The 21,208-nt window shown below is 42.0% G+C and overlaps 1 protein-coding gene across 1 annotated transcript in view; it reads right to left on the reverse strand.

Annotated features, from left to right (window-relative positions):
• The window catches only part of LOC117498885 (interleukin-1 receptor accessory protein-like 1-B), a 170,849-nt gene that overhangs the window by 51,986 nt on the left and 97,655 nt on the right, over nt 1-21,208 (reverse strand). The window contains exon 6 of the mRNA XM_034151044.1: nt 15,945-16,019. Within this exon, the coding sequence (XP_034006935.1) occupies nt 15,945-16,019 (75 nt within the window). The remainder of the gene's footprint in view (nt 1-15,944; nt 16,020-21,208) is intronic.

Genomic DNA, 21,208 nt, shown 5'->3' on the forward strand with positions numbered 1-21,208 from the left:
ATTAACAAGCGTGATGTATTAGAGACAGGCACCTTGTGACACCAAAATAAAAGAGGACGCAATCAAAAATACAAATATGAACCTGAAAAGGAATATAATATGTCCTCTTTAATGTTCATTAGATCCTGGAGGCGCCGGTCAGTATCATAACAACACTGATCAATCTCAATCAATATCCATAACAAGCCTTCTTGAGTTCTTCTCGTTTAATCGTTGCCTAAAGCCATCATCGACATGAACCCATGAGCACATTTACTCTTTGATGAACTGCTTTAACTTTTTCCCCCCATCACTCTGTAAATCAGTTGCTTGTGTGTCCTGTGACGCACGCTCCCGCACAAACACCTTGAATCGATAACCTTGGCTGTGTTTTAGCTAAAGTCCCGGAGGCTGTAATGATGCTTAAGAGCCCATTAAGGTGATGGAGCCCCGCAGCACGGTGTGGGCGACATGTCAGGGCCGGCTCTGAACGCCTGACAGAGGTCATGTTCACACAGGCACGAGGCACTTTACATGCATGTGCATTTAGAATTTCAAGGGAGTCACTTCCATCTTCTTTATTTAACAATCAGGGAAGTTATATCTTTTTAAAAAATGAAGTTATTTGTATGCAATAAGATGGCTGTTTAACATATAAATAAGAACACATGCTTTTGACAGAAATAATGTTTGGATATACAAGTTATTTCTTGTGACCAGCTTATTTTGGATACAGCTTCTCTGTTTTTCTTCCCCTTTGCACATTCTATATTTCTTATAATTAATTAATAATGTGTAATTATTCCGCATATAGAAAACACAAGGTGGTTAAAACATATGCAGCAGTGCATTATGCTATTTGCGCTTCCCTAGCTGCAAACCTCCCTAAATGTATTTTTATTGTTTCTCTTTTGTTACATGACCTCCGCTGCATAAGAGGCTTGTTCTCCATTGTTTGCCTCTGCGGTGAAATTGATTAACATTGGGCTATAATTGCAGCAAAAGATTTGGGGACAAACATTGGGCACTATTATCTTTCCCACTGTGTGTGACAAAATGGAGCCATAATTACTATCAACCGTTTCTGAAAAACAACGCCTCTAAATCCAGAGGAAGTGCAGTCCATTAAGTTATACGCGCATTTGCACTCGCATGTGTAATTGATGATTACCCCCTGCTGATCAAAAGGGACTTAATGTTGCTGCACATTGCTATAACAGAGCAGGAAGAGGGGTGGAAAGCATGTGCGGCCCTATTCTGCTTTTTGTGGTTTTCCTCTTCCTGTAGTGTGTGAAAGGTTTCGGTGCAATGGTTTGCAAAGGTTAAAAACCCTGTGTTCCCTCATTCAATAATTGTATTGTATGCCAACACCAACTCTGCAATAAATCTCTACTCTGATACCCCTTTCACACCAAGGCTTTTGCCGTTCTAGCTCCGTGAGCTTTTCTGATTGGGAACCGGTTCTTCGGTTCAGCTCCCGCTCTGTTCACACCGCTCAGAGCCCGACTGGTGCTGCGTCATCGTTTGCGTCATGACGTAACCGTTTGCGTGCCTGCTTCATAAAGCCAAACTGCGCGGAAACCCCTCACAACAACAATGGCAGATTGTATTGAAGCGCTACTCGTTTTGGTTTTGCTCTGTCGAAACGAAATGGAACAAATGGGACGACTTTACTACCAACTTTACAGTCGTTACATGCTACATTCAAGACTTCTTTACAATCATCATCATCAACGACGACTCCGTAGGAGAAAGAAGGTAAATATACGTCCTATTCGATGGCGTTAGAGCTAGCTGTTGTTAGCCTCTGCATGCGCCAAGCTCAAAATACCCAGCTCCACTGCGGTGTGAACAGGAAAAACCGGTGCTTTTCAAGCTGGTGTGAAAGGGGTACCATAGGTGTTAATAATGAAATGTTAGCAGTTCATCAAAGAGTAAATGTGTTTAGTGGTATCAAAATTGATGAAAAGGGAGGATCTGATCTGAATTATTTAACTATTCTCCTTCTATTAATTATTCAAGCCTGTCCTTATGCAGAGATACAGATCTATTGGAAGCCAACAGTAAATATTCACTGCTCTTGTCACGTGTTAGCAGAAATTCACAAGAGGGAACTTCAAAATCGCTCTCTACTTATTTGAAATCGTGTGATGGATCAATAAAAAAGCCACATAGATTTAGGTTACACTGCATTCCTTTGGTGCATAGAGAGACACACACACATGAATATACACAGTGTTCAACTAAGCCCGCATGGCACAAATACATCTGGCCGACAGGCAGATTTCACAGCCTTCAAAAGCCTCACACACGTTACTGCACAAAGACCTTCGATCTTCCTTTGAGTGTTAGCAGCCAAGTTACACATCAAATACATAAAACACATAAAACACAGTGTTGGTCAAGACTGAATCAGAGACTGAACAACAGGGGTGTGTACGGTCAGCTAGGAGAGGTGAGTGCAAACACACGAGGAAGATGAAGAAATTCCTCCGTGCCGCTCGTTGCCTTTATGCAGGTTGACACACACTAGTTTCGCTGCTTCAGGCGCTGACCGCATTTCCCTACTGGAAAAAAAAAAAAAAGCATCTCCATGGCAACAGCTTCTGCAGTTTGTAGGTTGCGTGATGACATCATGCAGTCATCATCCGACAATCAGAAATACATGCTGATGCGTATCCACTCACGCGTGAAAAACCTTGTGTGCCCTCAGACAAAACAAAGAAGCAAGGGGGCCTTATAACAAATATTCAACACATTCACTCATCTGTATGTATTGTTCTCACACTGTACATTTATATTTAATACCAAAACTGCAATTTCTTTGCAAAATGTATATAAATAGTATCCTTAATTAGCATTTAATTAGATTCCTGAATATTGCCAGACAGGAAAACTCTTTACCCAACTCAAAAACTGTCAACATATCTTCAATATCCACCCTATACCTGAGGTAAAGTCGCTAAATGCTCATCTACGTTCACCAGATAGTTGCTATCTTTGTCTGTCTACTCTTCTGTGCTTACCAGGTAGCATTTGCTCAGCCTTGTCAGCGAAAACATCTGCATGAAGCATCTGGATACTCTCTTCATGAGACGGACCCAAAAAAGTAAGTGGCTCCAATAAAACCAAAACAATATGGTATAACATGCGAGTTGACTTTCTGAAAATGATTTATGAAATATGCAGAGTTATTGAAAGTGTTCCATACCCTACAAAAGGTACACATATTACATTCATCTGTAGGAAATCATCTTCCAGGAGTACAACAGCGACACTAAGAGAAACCACATAGCTACAGAGAAACCACATAGCTACACGTGGTTGTCGTATGTGTCCAGAGAGAGTGGAAGAAAACTTTGTGAGAAAAAGCCACAAAGGCTGGTAAAGATGTGATACAAACATGGGTAATGCAGCAAAAGAGGGAGCAAGTATAACAGGTTTGAGTTGAGAGGAGAAGAGTGAAATATGGCAGGGTAGGGAAGACGGATAGAGAGACGCCACAAGCATGAACAGATGGCCGCGAAGGGAGACGGAAAGAGGGAGGAAAATCTGGATCAGGCTGAAAAAGGCCTCAAGTTCACTTTGGGGAATGCAGTAAAGTAGGACACACAAAACTTAAATTCCAAAAATGAGACCTAAAAATAACCCAAAGGAGAACAACCCACTGAAGCCCGGCAGCGATGCTAGATGGTCAGTCAAAAACAGAGCTGGCTTTGAAGGGGCGTCCTCTCTTTAGGATTCATTATCTACCTGAGGATGAGCACAAAAGAGGGGCTGCAAACTTAATGGTAATCCATGCAAATTGAGGGGGGAATGATAAACAGGGACAGTCCCGCTGCAAATTAACTTTCCTGAAGGAGGCATATTCATCCATATGTATGTAAAGGTAGAGTTATATCATATCCTGTATATAATGCAAGGTTGGAGAGGCTATGCAGAACTCCTTCAGAGTGTGTTCTGGACCCTACACCGGTTTGTATGCCAGTAAAGGAACAGTTATTATGGGGTTTTAACACACTCGGTCCTTACATTTCTTGCAGCGCTGGTCTTCATTGTGCATTGAGAGATGTGTTGGCTTTCTACTGTCCTGATTTCAATGGGGAGCTCGTTCCACCATTTTGGGGCCAGGATTGCAAACAGGAGTGTTTTTTTTTTAGGGTTACCTGGGTCCAACTCTCAGTGAGGGAGCAGCAAGATGATTGGCTGATGCAGAGCAAAGTGCAGGGTGGAGGGTATTGTTTAACCATGTCCTGGATGTAGGAAGGATCGGATACCTGAGCAGCACAGTAGGCCAGTACCAGAGTCCTGGAGACGTCCGGGCAGCTACTGGCAGCCGGTGTACACTAAGAGAAAGTCATTAATTCAACAGTTCCTCCATATCATTTAATTCCTGAGAACCTATTTGAACATAATAAATGATATGACTCATTAAGTGGGTTGAGCCAATACCATTATATTGTAATGTGAAACCAACCCCCATGGCTGATTTAAAGCTGGCCTGTGGCGGTCGTCTACTCTTCTGAAGTAAATCTGCTTTTCATATTTCTTCTGTCCACTACTATGCGATGCCTAACCTAGTGATCTCACTCACACATTTCCACACACAAAGCACCCCAGCAGGTAACACGCATCGGTATTCTCCAGCAGACTGAGGGATGAGTGGAGAGCGACTGGCAGGTTGACAGCTGTTGCATGCGTGTAGATACCATGCATTATACTCCCTGACAAAACTGACATGGAGATATAAAGATGCAACGGCGCTGTTTACGTATGAAGCCGTCTGAATTACAGCGGAAACCCTGCAGAACGCCGCAAACACACATTAGCGGCACGATCCAATTTGATTCAATGTTTACCGATCGTGCCTTTGGAGATGCGTTGGATCTGCTTTTCAGATAATGAGTCATGGCCTTCTGTGGATAAGAAATAATAAAAAATGACGTAGTGTTTGAGCACGGCATGGTGTATGCCCTTGGTTTCTTTGCCCTCCAGAGAAGATGTGCTTGTTTGAATGCAAGAAGGTGCACAGCGTGAAGCCTTCATAACCTATTGTCAGATACCGACAAATTCTGTGAAACGAGGCCTTCTACTCTTCTGTGAGATATTCAGCTCTCTAAGCTGTCTGCTGCGTTCACGTCATGTAGGAACACCAGAAGTTAAAAATAAATGAACAACGAACCAAACACAAATCCTGCCTTGTACCTTGTGCCAGTAAAAGCCTGTCAGAAGCCTGAAAGAGGCAACTATTATTCAGGTCAAAGTGCATTTGTTTTTTACTTGACCTTTGCTTTTGGCTAGCGCTCGAATCCATTGAGTGTGACAACAAACGAATATGAACCTGAAAATGAGCATACTAGGGCCCCTTTAAAAATGTTGCTGTACAGTATTATTCTGCATGCTATGCTGGAACCGGTCCAACTTGCAGAGATTGGACTCCATTATATTTAATGGACTTTCCTGCAGAACACTGATAACAACCTGAAATGTGTTAAATGGTGACTAATGATCTATAAGCAACATAAATGGTTGTCTCTATTTGTCTTGTGGCAGCCATGTACTGCATGTAGCATCAACATAACAATAAAATGTTACGAGCATGAACATCGGCTGGCAAATCCACAGCTGCTCATCACACTGCAGCAAGCCTCTGACATTTTTGTCAGGGAGAAAGAGCGACAGCACAGCGAGGATGAGTCAAGACACGTACACACACACACGTTGACAAGTGATGCCACATCGTTTGAGTATTTATCTTAATGCATGTGCTGTATCAGTTAATGGAAAGAGAAGACTATCACGACCGCCTCCATGGCTCACAAATACATATTTCTCTTTTCATACACATTAAAACACACACACTCCCTTTTGCCTGCTGCTTTATTAGTAGATGAGTCATAGCTCCTCTAAACTGGGACAATCCGCTCAACAAACACACACACACACACACACACACACACACACACACACAGCTTAAACAACACAAATGCACCTACATGCACACACAAAATACACTTGCAGAAAGACACACACACACACACACACACACACACACACACACACACACACACACACACACACACACACACACACACACACACACACACACACACACACACACACACACACACACACACACACACACACACACACACACACACACACACACACACACACACACACACACACACACACACACACACACACACACACACACACACACACACACGGGCAACTTGGCAGCATGTAACTCCAAGCCGGGGGACTGAGAAGCTGCCTGGTGTTGATAGGTTAGTGCTGTTTTCATTTCACACATCCCTACAAACTGAAACATCAGTAACACTGCTTTCACCATGAAATGGGCTAATTAGGTTTATCCAGGAAAACCTAGCTTATCTATTCTACCTATCGTTGAGTAAAGACAAGTTATTGATTATGCAAATGGGCGCAAATCCCCTTATTCTAGCCGAGAACGTCCCCATCAGCTGCTATTCAATCCATTTTGTGATGCTTCCTCCCTAAGATATATCTATGATATTTAATTTATAATCTGTCTGTCTGGATAAAAAGCAACACCACAGCAAAGTGGCTCGGCCAAGTTCTACTTCTGCTTGCCAAATAAACTAAACTCAATATGCAGTTGTAAACGCTGACTTTTGTACTTTTTGTAAAGCAGCTACTGGGCACTTCTGCACTTTGATGGCCCCAAGTGGCAACAAGAGATCATTTACAAGACTTTATAACCAAGAAAATATGCATGTGATGTTAGGAAGAGACAGACTACTGTATCTACTTTGAATCTTTGACTTGACTACTCGTTGTAGATGAATTCTTGTGCGTTTTGCAGCACGTGTGTGTGTGGGAAAGAAACTCTCTCTGAAGGGAAGAGAGGGATTTTAGCCTTTACTAAAGGTTGTTGACAAGCACAACAACCTGTATAGCACACTACAGGAAAGGGAACACCCCAAAAAAAGCACATTAGAGGCCCTTTAACCTAAAGTAATGACTTATACCTAAAGGGTTTGCATCTGGAATAACACATTGCACTTACAGCGAGCGCACAGAACCACTCAGGCAATCAGACAAACTCAGAGTGAGTGACAGAATTGGATCTGGATAATAAGAATGTCTGCATGTGGAACTGTTTACCTTGTATTATTATTTGTCTGAATATTATGAGCGTCAGAGGAGAGAAGATGGGAAAAAAAAGTGACAGGCAAGCAAATGAAGAAGTGAGGAAGAGACAGAATGAGCTTTCCTCCCGTCTGTATCCGTGTTTCCAGTCTGTGTGCGTACAGAAATAAATCAGACAGGGAGCACACAACATTTGAACTGATCCTTGGTGAAGCAGTGATTAAATCAGCCAATCAAGACTAAATTAAAACTGCCGGGGTTTTTGCCCAGGGTGTTGCAGGGGGGAGCGAATACTTGGAAAAACCTCAACGACCTTTTGCATAACCATAACCGAGTGGTTTTCTTTGCCTACACTTAACCATGCTGCCTCAAGGGAGCTTAGCAATAGGCAGTAACCTCATTTGTTGTGGTTTGTCCATGTGTTGGTTTCTCCACACTGGCTTTGTTTTCTTCAACAATTCAACATTTGACAGTTCATCTGTTAAGGGACATGTGATGGAGAAAGACTCAAGGACCAAGTCCAGGGACAAATAGTGTATAGTGAAAACAATTATGAAAAATATAATGACACAATGATCCACAAGTCCTCCGAAAAACACTTTGTCTCAAGTATGTTTCTGTCATAATTGAAATCAATAGCAATAGGGCGTCACTGCATGGAAGGATGCTCCATGTCTCCTACATGCGTGTGTTTGGCAGGGAGAGAGAATAGTCTGCTGTGTGCTCGCTAAAGAAGAGAGGGAGGCCTCCATGTTACGGTGAGCCTGAGTCTCACAGATTAAACCTGAGCGCTGCCAACACGGCTGGCACAGCAGCTGCAGTTTCTCTCACTAGGATGCAAAGGGAGGGGAGAAACTAAATATTTTTACAACAAAACATTTTCTGGGCACTTTGGTTTCATTGTTCGGGAACATTTCGGTCCCTCCCAAAGGCGATGTTTTGAACTGTGAAGAACAATTTTTGGATTTCATATTGGCAAGTACATCTCACCCAGAATACACAGGGAGGAAGCAATGGCCCAACTTCACACTCTGATGTACTGATTTAACTCAAAGTGGAAAAATAACAAACTGAGTATACCTGCATAACAATCTGCATACAGAGTAAGGTTGCTATATTTTTTTCCTGTCGGTATTCTTCTGTTTCTAGAAGGGGAAACTTTATTACTCCATGTTTCGTTTCCTGTCTCTTCCTTAACCTGTTAAGCCCCAAAGCCCCCCTCGGCGGGTCTTTTTTTTTTTTAATTTAAATTTTTTTCTTTTTTTTTTATTAATTTTTTTAATTACATTTTTTTTTCTTTGAATGGAATGAATACCTATGGTGATAATTCAATGTAATACATCATTTTTATAGTCTGGTACCTGAAAAAGGTCAAATGGCACTGATGGAACCAGATATACCCAAATGTGCCGAAAGCCTATTCCGCCTGGAACTTTTTTTTGCTAAACCTCTCTAAAAAGGTCAAATTTAACTTGTTTTGCCTCAATCTTGATACAGGGTACTTATTATATGTTATAGTTTGGATTCATAAAGCTTTTAGTCTACTAACCCATCATCCAAGGGTGGTTTTCACTATAAGTAATGGGTTTTTTGTAGGCGGAGGTAAGAATTTACCTTTTTTTACTATGTTCCATCTGAATTTACTCTGACTGAGAAAAATCTATATTGATTCTGACACCTCTACATCCAACTCACAGATATAACCTTGCTTTGATAAAAGAAATTATTAATATAACCCTTTTAGAAGTGAAGTTGTAGTCATTTGTTTTGGGCATGTCATTTTCGAGCCTGAAACCTCGGGCTCGGGGCTTAACAGGTTAAGACCAAGGTTTTTTGAATCTCTGATGAAATAAAAGTAAAGGAATTTCTTATTCCTAATATTTATAAGAACAAAGACAAAATGACTATCTTCATCACTAAATCAGAGCAACAAATGTCATCATATTGCGTAACAGGAGCGATAACACTGTCTATTGTATTATATCTGCTCGATTTGATTCTATTCTGGTCCATAGAGAGGTCAGGGTCACCTGAGCGTATCATAATCCCTCCCACTGCCGAGAAAAAATATTGTTTCTTTACCCAAGGTATAGAAACAAGGTGTTGCCTGACTCACAGCGGTTATGAGACAAATATCCCCAACATTTCATCTGACACTTTCTTACTCCCTGTAGCATTAAACGCCCACGGAGCAAACAGAGGCCCACAACTGTGGATCCAATGGGCCGACACAAAGCAGACACAGTATCTGTGTGGAGGAAGACAGCTCTGATTGCTTTAGCACGTACGTGTCCCTGGTGACAGTGCGAGGTGGTAAAAGATGCAGAAGCCCTTTGTTTTTGTGAGTGTGACAAACCCTGAGCATTAGCCTCAAAGCTTTTATGAAGAATATTGCATTTCTATCCTGTGACTGTGCGGATATCTGTGTGTTTGTACAAGAAACAAGATATTTAGGATCAAAAATCTGTCCCGCTGCTCAGAGATTTGACTTATAAGAAAACCTGCCTTTCATTGAGCATAAAAAATACCAAAATCCAAGAAATACAATCAGAGCTAACAGAAAAGCATCCATCTTAGTTCATTATAAACAGTAAAGCTCACTTATTTGTATCCTAATTATGTTCCATGTAATCCATTACGCCTGGTAGCAGCTGGATCATGACATCATAGATCTGTGCTTTCATGTGTTTGTCTTACGGGTCACTTGCTTAGTTTCCTGCCACTGTCCACCCCCCCTCTAGCTTTCTGGCCAGACATCAGAGGCCGCTCCAAACACACACACACACACACACACTCACAATAACACATACACAATCAGAAGTTGGCCCTAAACACTAATGTGAGAGCAAAGAAAGTGCACGTGGGAGCATTGCCCAACCAAGGTCACGCTCCGGGTGCTGTCATCTCCGTCCAATCTGGAAATAAATGCAGCCGGAAGGAAACCAATATGGCCACCTGTTTGGCTGGAAATACTGCGAAGGCAATTAGTTCAACTAAATATCAAGGGATTGATGATGAGGGAGAGTTTGCATGGTTTGCATTTTGACTGTGGAGTTAACCGGTAAACTTGGCTTCAAAAGAGAGGTTGCTAAACTGTTGAGAAATATAAAATGCAAGCTGCTCCCCTTCTAAAGAAAGGATTATATTCCAGTCACCGGAGCAAATGAATGTCTCCTCCGCCTGTTAACGTTTTGGAATAGGGGCTCACAAAAGAGACAAGTGACCCCGTAGTGTCTAGGTTAAAATCAGGGTTACTCTAATGGCTGTAAAAATCCCTGTGCTTAGCAGCCACACTAAAAGGTGCATTTCATTTGAAAGCAGGGGGCTCTCAAGTGCCAAGCTGTCCCACAGAGCTGAACAAGTGTCCCTGCTGTCGGTTAATCCATGTGCCGTTTTTTTTTTTGGGTACAGTGGCAAGAAAAAGTATGCAAACACAATTTTCTGGTTTTATGGATGTCAGAAAATGTGATCTTATCTTCAAGCGGTTTTAAGCTAATGACACAAAAACACGCATTCAATTGCATACAATAAATGCACTGTAATTCCTCCCCCACCACATTTTCTGTTTTCTTTTTGCTGTGTGTGAGCAATGTTCTTGGTGTCTCTCTTGTTATTGAAAGATGGCATGGAGTTATTGCGGTTTCACTACACAATGCTACACAAAATCAACTGGTAGATCACTCTGCAGGCAAAACACAAAACCACTGTGGAGTATGAATCAAGTTATCCTCAATTATCCACGTTACTTGAGTTGCACTTAAGATGCTTTATGCACTTTTGTCAGTAGGGTTGTTATCCCTCCCGGCTGATTTATAATCCATCCATTTGCTAAACTGACAAAGGCAGAAGTTTTGTGACCTTCCTGCTTGCATGCAGGTGCAATGCAGAAACACTTAGACCCTTACACATAGACATAGAGAACAACCACAAAGCAGCCTTCCTGTAAACTACATGCCAAAGCCCAATTTATGATTAATAGGTCTAACCAGAGACAGGAAGCATTGCTGGCACGGACACAAGGCAGTATATCTTAATACTCAAGTGGCTTGGCTGGTCCTTGATGCTATTTTCTGCTAAGGAGAGAAAACGCCTGCTACCATTTTTCCTTTTCGTTTGCAGAGACAGGTCCAAGGCTGCAGGTGGGAGCAGCTGACAGGAAGCAGAGTCAATGTGGGGGCGGTGGCTTGCATTTTGAGGTCAATCACAAGCCTAAATAGGACATGATCTGGTGCTCACGCTCTGGTGAGTTTCCTCAAAGTGTTGAGCAAACTTAAGGTCCAGCGGGCCGAGCAGGTCTCTGAAGCCGTTGCACAGACAGTCCCCTTCATTAGCGCACTTATGTAAAACACTAATGGGAGCATCCCTTTGCCAAGAACCCCTTCCAATCACCACCAGCAACCCCTCCCTGTGATATGACGGTAACGATTTATGCCTCCACGCTGCAGGGCATATTAACCATTAGGGACAGTGTGCTGTCTTGTATCCACTTTCATCTGTAATAACTCAAGGTAAGACTCCGCCATATTTCATCCCCTCTGTGAATCCTAAATGATCTCGCATTGCTCCGATTCTTCGCCCCAAACTCCCCCTACCTTAATTTCTCTCTCATTCTCTTTCCCCCCCACCTCCTCTTCTCTCTCTTCATCTTTATCTCACTCTGTCTTCCCCTCCCCTACCAGGCCATGACTCATCTGGAGGCTTGCCAGGAATACATAGGATCACTCGCAGATGTACAATAACTTGAGGGGAATAAATATGCCCTAATTGAGAGAAATGATGTAATATTGATCCTCGGGCCTCTGAACCTTTGGCATCGATGGAGCGTTTCTGCCGAGCCTGTGACATTTAGAGGGATGGCTGGTGTGTGTGTGTGTGTGTGAGTGTGTGTGTGTGTGTGTGTGTGTGTGTGTGTGTGTGTGTGTGTGTGTGTGTGTGTGTGTGTGTGTGTGTGTGTGTGTGTGTGTGTGTGTGTGTGTGTGGTGTGTGTGTGTGTGTGTGTGTGTGTGTGTGTGTGTGTGTATTTTGTGTGTGCATGTAGGTGCATTTGTGTTGTTTAAGCTGTGTGTGTGTGTGTGTGTGTGTGTGTGTGTGTGTGTGTGTGTGTTGTTGGGAATAGGTGTTGCTGTGTAAGTGTTTTTTTACTTTGTGAAACTAAAATGTGTCTGCTCATTGTACGTGATAGGCTAAGGGGGCGGGACATCTCTAAGTGGTTGACCAATCACAACAGAGTAAGATGGTTTTAGGTTGAAATTGATGACGTTTCCATTTAAAAAGTTATCTTTGTTTTGCATGATGTTAATTAGGCCAAATATTTCCCATAGATAAAGACATAAACTCCAGGCTGCTTTCAAACCGCTCCTTCAAACATATTGTTTTTATAAATAATCTAAACGACTACTTTGAAAAAATGCTATATGAAAAAGAATCTCACCTTGACTGACAAATAAAGCCAGGTGAAGAGTAGAGCTACAAAGCAGGCAGGCGTCATGTGAAGACAATACATTGTGTTGCCAGCAAGATAAACACAAAACCAATAAGCCCTCAAGTGATAATCATGTCATCCTGACCCTTCGGCGTGAACATCCTCTCTCCAGGACTCCTGGTATTTACCTTGAACATGATCTATCGCACATGTCTCCCCGTCTGTGGCGTGGTGTGCCTTCATCCCACAGCAGATTGTCAGCAACACACATCAATATTAATCGTTAGAAATTGGAAATGATGCCTGGATAAATGCGAAAACATTATACCATTAGAAGATAAAAATCCATACAGCTACAGGAAGAAATGTGTTCCGGGATAATGGGAGGCTCAACATTCATAGATTGATAAAGTCGAGTAAAGGTTAAACAAAAGAGCATCTGTTTAACTGAGTTTCAAACCTGAGATGAGTTCTTTACAATGGTGCTGTGTTTCAGGAAAGAAATGAGGGACCCTACAAATAAAATAGGGCCCCTTTAAGCAAGTATTTGTCAAGTCTATATGGTTTCAATATAAGCTTGGAGGAAATAGGAGTCTGACCTGCAGCAGAATTGATGCGCTCACCTCCTCATTAACACAACTGCAAACTCTAATTTGATGTCGCTGAGGATAATGATGCTTTTGTTCTGAAGGCATCCTCTGCTCGTAGTCTATCATTAAACAGTGCGACTCCCTTCAGATGAGTGACTGAAGACCAATTTCCAGTTTATTATTTACCAAGCAACAAACGAGAAAGCTGAACTTCTGTGAGGAGTGCAGATAGTCAGATAGTGCTGGAGAACAAAGAGAGTTTCCACAATGAGCCTTGCTCAGAGGAAGTGATACAGATTCCCAAACTATGTAATTAAAAAGGACGGCCTTTTGTTTACTCAGTAGCGTTTCAGAAATTATTATGTTTGATGTTCCACTACTACATAGATGACAGGGATTTGCTGTGTGAAAGTTTCAACTTCAGCAAACAATTCTTACTAAATTCAGGTTAATGAGGCCCGATTAAGCTTTTGGGGGTTCTCCTTTTCCTGTAGTGTGTTATATTGGTTTGTTGTGCATGTAAATGGTCTGCGAAGGCTAAGATATGTCGATAAGAGTTTTTCTGTACATATCTGATACAATATTTGAATGTGACAAGAAATAAGAAAAGGTGGAATAAGTTCTACTACATGTATAAGCTTAACTTCTTCCTAGCTTGGAATAAAACTTCTCTCCAAACCCAAACAGGGTCCCAAAAGGCATCGTGGGCAACAAAGCTAATTACTAACAGAGGCACAAGAGGACAAGAAAACAGGGCAGTTTTGGGGAAGGTAAATACACCAAAAGAATAAATCAAATTACTCTGACACAAGACAACTCCTGGGATGCATTTAAATTCACTGATTGCTGATGCATAACAGTCTAGGTGGATCGCTGCTCAAAAGGAGATGGAACAGCTTAAAAGTGTATTTCGGGGGAATTCAGCAAAGAGGCTCAACACCATCACCCAGTTTTTTTTCCTTCGTTGCAATTTCAGAAAACTTGCCGCAATGTCGTAGTGTCAAGTGTCAGGGGATGAAGTGGGATTTCTCGAGGAGGAAGGCAGTTGAACGGTCTTGAAGTTTTAACAGCCAATCAAGATCGCGGATTATTCCCAGAATGAACATCACAAACAGACGCCCGTGAATTCAATCTAACCCGGAATAAAAAGTCAGAAAAGGTAGACATGGAAGGTCACAAGTGACACTTCAGCCAAGCAAAGACACTGAACTGTCAAACTGAATTACAAACTGAAACTGATCCGTACCACGAAAGGAAACATTAGAATGACATGCCCACTGAGGCCTGAGAACAGCATTTACACAACATTGTTTAATCAAGTATTTTAAATGAAATCTATTATGAGGATCCACATCCATTTGGAGACAAAAAGGAGACAATGTGTGCCGATTAATTGGGGCCCACGTTTACAGATCCCTCTGTGGGTCCCTTGAGTTCCTCTCTACGCCTCGCTTTCTCCCTCTCACCTGCCTAATTAACTGTTATCCGGAGAAACTTATGCTCAGGAGAATGAATATCAAAATGACGCAAAGAAACCCGCCAAACTGCATTTGACTGGGCTGTCTCTCTGTGGATGACAGCCCGACACTGAGAGGAAGTGTTGAATCAAATAGTTGTTCATGCATTACGTTTATAACAATGGGTGCAGATGTAAACGAGCAGAATAAACACATTTCCACTATTCCTCAACCAAATAAAATCTGTTGCAGTTAGATTGCATGTAATCCGTTACTCCTGAAGCCTGTCTCTCAGCAATCAGGTAATGGATTTAGAAAATCTCCATCATCTACTATCACAAAACTTAATTACATGAACGTAAGCCAGAGCAGCTTTTATCCATGATCAATGTAAAGGTACAATGATCTGCGCCTATTTTCTGATTGCCACCTTTTTACCTCTACGCTCCAGTTGTGTTCATCGCCCATGACAAATTGACTTCAAAGGAAGTCTCCATCATGACCCATTTTCCCTTCCACCAACAGCTGAGCTCTCACCCAATAAGGCACAAAGCGGGGAATTTCCCCATGAGCCCCTTGTGCATCAAAAGGCTGGTAAGGCAAACGGTGGAGCACGGCTCTGAGGAAGCCGCGTGAGGCAAAATTGGAGGCAATCATTTGAAGCAATGCCAACATTTGAAGGTAATGCGGAGGGAGATTATGAATGGTTTTCTCAGAAGCACCACTTCCATCCATTACTGACTCATTACAGCCGAACAAACACAAGAAGCATCCATGTTGCACACGCTTTAACCGAGATGAATGTGATCAGTGTAATTACATTGAGAAGACACTCAAAAGGACAGGAGAGGAAGCGCCGACATGCCTTTCATACCGACTGAAATACTTTCTTCTCATACACTGTGTACTCAGTACGCTTTCCTAGCAAGATCAAAACTCAAAGTTCAAACACAAAAGGGAATAACATTTCATCCTAAACACTGGTTACTTCAAGTACTACCTGTGCTGATCTAAAAAAAACATTTTAAATGCTAGAAACTAGTGTCAGCAGTTTTGCAGAGCGGAATTGGACTTAATGTGCATTTTTTAATCAACTTCTTGGAGTTTTATTAAAGTCAAATGTAGTATCATAATTGAATTTGACCCCCACATGTGCACTGTATTTGCACAGCAAGGAGGGAATTGACAAACAAATCCACATTTAAGTCGAGCGGCACCTACTTAAGGCTTTGATCAAATAATCTAGAAATTTGAAGCGATGCCATTATGACAAGCAGGCATTTGCTGCAAGTGTGACACACCACGCTGCATTGATGGACAGAACATAATCTCTCAGTGAGAGGAATGAAACGTGTCTCTTACCTATTGCCATCTCGATGACGCTCACTTGGCTCTCCGAGGGGAAGAGGATTTTGGGCGGCTTGTCTGTCAGGGGAGCTGTGAAGAGAGAGAAAACCAGAGCACATTACATTTCTCCTCCCTTGGACAGCAGGAGTATGATTTATTCATTAAAGACCACAATAAAAGGCTGCATTCAAATGAGAACAAATACATGGAGATATAATATTTAAAGAGTGGACAGAGAAGAAACTGGATGAATAACTGTGAATTACCCTTTTCAAAGCTTTTCAAACATCAATGCACAAGCTTTCAAAGAAGCAGCTGCTTCAATACTTTAAGGCCGTGAGTGTGTGAGCGATGATATGGCTTTGACATGGACTGCAATACAAACTGTACTGTATATACTGCAGCTGTGTAACTATTCAACCATTGCTGAATCTACAATATACCCCGAGGTAAAAATCCTTCACAGCTGCAGTGTAAGGTTAAGAGCTACTGCAGGAGATGCAGTATTTCCTGCTGTGCAGATAATGTGATCAGAAAATGTAAGCTTCTTGAAATACCTTGAATGATTACAATTATCTTTCAGAACAAATGAAAAGCAACGTGCATGGTTCGAAGGGTTACGTAATCCCAAAGGCATGCCGTGTGGTATATATGTTCAAAATGGGAGAGCGTGGTCCTGATCTAAAAGTGTATCACATTAGGAAAGCCTTTCGTCCCAACGCCCAATGAAAATACTCCGGGTCCAATTAGACAGCTGCTGAGTAACAAAAGACGTGTACTTAGAGGCTTCTCATTATAATGATTCCCTAATTGGTTCTAGTCTTCAAAGTGGCATCGGAGAGGTTTTTCTATCTGCGCTCACTAAGAAATACTCGCAGGAATGAGGCTTGTTTTTAGTACAAATGACTTGTGGTGTGACTGGAGCCGTGATCGCTGAGCTAAACCTGGAGAGGAGTGGCAGAAAGGAGGACGGTTTTCACAAGTTCATATTGAGCCGGTTCCTTCATACTCCAGTTCTCCAGTGATGTAATTCAACACAGCGGAGGCTGTTAGCTCTAGTTACATGTTGATGTCAAGCCTTCAGGGTCGTTTTTATCGCAACAACTGCAGTTTAACAGAGCAGACTTAAGTTTTTCAGATTTCTTTCTTCCATTTATATATTCAGTTATTCTTCATGAATAACTTTGTGCCATACATAACAGATGAGTGTTTCATGATGCAACTGCGGGACCCTTAAAAATCAGTTTTCCACAAATAAGTAAGGGTATTGTGGGCGAGATTCTGTCTTGAAAAGGCCAGTTAAACCATGACAAAGTGCACATATTATGCTAATTTGTCAGCTTCATATATACATAGATATTTGTAACTGCCATTTTTCTCATACTGCCTGTGCTGTAGCTCCTCTTTTCACCCTCTGTCTGAAACCAGAGAACAGTCTGCTCTGATTGGTTTCCTCTTATTTCAGAGGCAATATTTTAGTCAAATATACACTGCAGTGGTATCCACTCAGTTGTGCTAATTAAAACAATTTAATTGTTCTGATGCCCAATCTATTGAAAGATAAAACCATGCCATGTCCTTTAAATAAATAATCATGCAATTTGTTAAAGCAGTGAGCTGAAAGCAGGATAAAAAAAAACCCTATATGAGCTCATTAATTACAATTTCAAAAAAGAAGTCATAGCAAATGATTCCTTTTTCCCCTGAGCCTGCCGCATTCCAGTGCTGTCTAAAGAAATCTCATTACCTCAATTACCTTTTTCCAGATGAAATATGCTTAGTTAGCTTCATTATGACTTGAAAAGAAAAAAAAGATTTGTTCTACTCTGGGGATGCAAACATCAAACATGAAGCTATAGCTTGTTGCACATACTGTTAAGTGAGTTTAAAAGTTGTACATTATGTATTTGCTTTAATGATAAAACAATCATAGAAAGTAAACAGCACATTTGAAGTAGCTAACTCTAGAGCAAAAGAAATTGTGCCTTTTATCCAAATCAAGGGCACGGTGCGGATATGATGTTTGTCAGTGGGATCCCACCAAGCTGTAAGGCACGCAACAACACACACACACACATTTGAGATGCATCAGTGAAGCTGGCTGGTCTTCAACTACAAAACCATCATTCTGTGGTGGGTTATTATAAAAGGGAGTGGGCAGGCTTTTCGCTGAGGGGCGACACACACACACACACACACACACACACACACACACACACACACACACACACACACACACACACACACACACACACACACACACACACACACACACACACACACACACACACACACACACACACACACACACACACACACACACACACACACACACACACACACACACACACACACACACACACACACACACACAGTGTCCCTCACCGGCCCTGTGACCTGCTCTCGCTGTGATCACATGATGATGGATGGGGGGATGGAGTAATAAAAGAGGGGGAAAAAAAAGACCTTGTTCTCTCCCATTAACTCCCACATCGCCTCCTCTCCTTCCCCTATCTGTGTGTCGCTCGCTGTGTGTGTCTTTGTCACTCTGTCTGTCTGTTTCCGTCGCTCTCGAGGGGGAGAAAGAGAAAGGGAAGATGAAAAAGGAGGCAGAGGAGGAGGGGAGGAGGGAGAGAGGGTTGTGGTCCTCTGTTCCCACCTCATTAAAGACCACTTCAGCAAACATAGATTAAGTGGAGTTGTGTGTGTGTGTGTGTGTGTGTGTGTGTGTGTGTGTGGGTGTGTGTGTGTGTTTTGTTTGTAAGCTTAAGACCCTTTTAACCAAAGCCTGTTCATTGAAAATGTCATTTTTAATAAACTGACTTTGTCAAACCATCCTCGCCAAGGCTTGACACATCAGAAGATATGTTATATAACTGAATCTGAAAGATAATGCAGGACTTTAATGTGTTGAATAAGTTAACAAGAATGTCTTCAAACTGGACTTTAGCCGACGGCAGCTGCTGCAAACTGGGAAGGAGAAGACATTTGTCAGCAGCTGTTAAAGTTTTGAGACAGTAAAGGGCTTCCTCAGGGCCGAGGGGACAAATGGACAAGGGTGTTAGATAACCAGCAAACCGAACTCAATAAGTCAGTTTGCCAAATATACTTTCTGCTGGTGAATTATACAACCTTTCTCTTTCAAATGAGGTTAAATGACTATGAAAAACACTATACAGGAACAGTACCGGAGTCAATTGCTGGAAAGACATGCTGGTAGTACTACTTTTGTTCAGATTGTGGAAGTAGATTGTATTTTTGAGAGGCTATCATCAAGTACTTACAAGGTTTTATTGGCCACTTTTCTCTTTCATGGCTAAATATACAGGTCAATAGACTGGAAAAATGCCATAGTAAATTCTTAATGTGACCTCAGCTGAAGGAAAAGTGCTTTCATTACCTCACAACATAACCGGTGCAATTTTCCTACCGCAAACTATTTTTTTTTATGAACAGAATGTGCAGAGCAGTTAAATAAATAGTTCATGAAAACAAGGACGCTGCTGTTGCCTGTGATTGTACAGTGTGGGAGTCAAATGTTATGATTCTGGAAAAATATCAGTTATTTTAGCGGAAGGACCTCGTGGCTTATGCCCTGAAACATCTGCTTGAGGCAACGGAAATGGAGCAGAGCCACGATGAGTGCGGTCTCTGATGATCTCTCGGATGAAGGAGATGTCGCTTTACTGCTAGGAGAGGGAAACGAGCGGCTTTAAAGGACGTAAAGTACTAGAGACCTGGGTTTTGCTTTCTCCTAAGGATGTATTATATTGCAATTTAAGTTTGAGTTGAATGCAGGTCAGTCAATTGCAGAAACTAACATTAGAAATCGTAATATTGGGCTCTGGGCTTCTGCACACCACTGTTGCAATCTGCATTCATTCCCATGATCCCAGCTATAGCACCGCTGCTAACAACTTCTATACACCGTAATGTCTGCAAACAGCATCAGGGCAGCTGTTTCAACACCGTGTCTGGCAGCAACCACGTGGATCAAATTCTGTCTATCTGTCTGAAAATGTAGTAGAAAAGAATGTGTGCTTTGTGGAGTTGCAGCCACTTGTTATGACGGATATTTCCGAGGTGCAAAAGATACATCTTTTGTCTGAAAAAGGATGCTGCTTGTTAAAAATGAGCTAGATGCTCTGCTGGACTCCCCGAGCTGAAAAGGGGATATTTGAAAAGCACTGAAAAATACACTTTTGGGAAATACATGAACCCTAAAGAAATGACAATGCTACTCTCTCCGAGGATACTTGTTAAGAAATACCAATATAGAAAACCCTGAACAGAACATAATAAGGGTATACTTCCTTATTGAAAAGGGTGTTGGTTTAGGAGATCCATCAAAACAATTGAATATGAGCGGGCCCAGAGGATAGGACAATGCGTTCGGGGGAAATCACATAAATCATCTAAAGCAAAAATAGCAGGAGCGACTTCACTCTCCACTGAACAGCTTTGAAACAGAAAGGCATGATTACTCACAGTGCTTATATATGGTTCAGGTATTTCCTGTAATGAGAGATCTTTTTTGGATCTGATGCATACTTGTAAACATTTGCACTGCTGAGGAAAAACTGTCCACACTTGGATCATGTGCGGCTAATCATGTGTGGCTAGGAGACAGTTGCTTGTTAATTAGAGAGGGCCTGCACTCATTATTCACCTGTTTCTAGAGCGGGGGCCTCAGAAACGTGTGATTCACTCAATGATAAGGAGGGTGGGAGGTGGGAGAGATGGTGATATGCTTCAAGCCGCCTGGCCTAAAATATTCCTCAAGAGAGGAGTTGAGGATGAGTCAGAGAGGAAGGAGATGGTGGAGCTGCAAGAAAGCTCCGGGTGCTTTTATAAAAAAAGGGTTTTGGCAGCGGATAGAGTGGGAGAGCGAGCTAAGAAGAGACGGAAAGAAAAAAAGAATGGATGAGATGAAGATGTTGTTTGGCGCTTCTTCATCAACAGGAAAGCGTGTGTGTTGGGAGGCAGTGTGGGTCATTGCTTGGGCGTGAATATCCTTAGTGATGGAAGTTGAAGGAGGAAAGCCAGCTGGGTTAACATGGTGCTAATTGCCATCATGTCACACCCATAGCAACCGTTAGAAAGCCTGGTGAGCGCAGGGTTCGATGCTACAGGACATGTTGTTTAGAATCACATGTCTCAAACTGATCTTTTAGTATATTTTTTGATCCTGAATGTGATTTCACAAGCACAATATAAAAATACATTTTTCAACCAATAAAGGTGAAAGCTCTTTTCTTGTTCTGCATGAGGATGCACAT

Source organism: Trematomus bernacchii, unplaced genomic scaffold, assembly GCF_902827165.1.
Source record: "Trematomus bernacchii unplaced genomic scaffold, fTreBer1.1, whole genome shotgun sequence".
In the NCBI taxonomy this organism is placed as follows: Eukaryota; Metazoa; Chordata; class Actinopteri; order Perciformes; family Nototheniidae; genus Trematomus; species Trematomus bernacchii.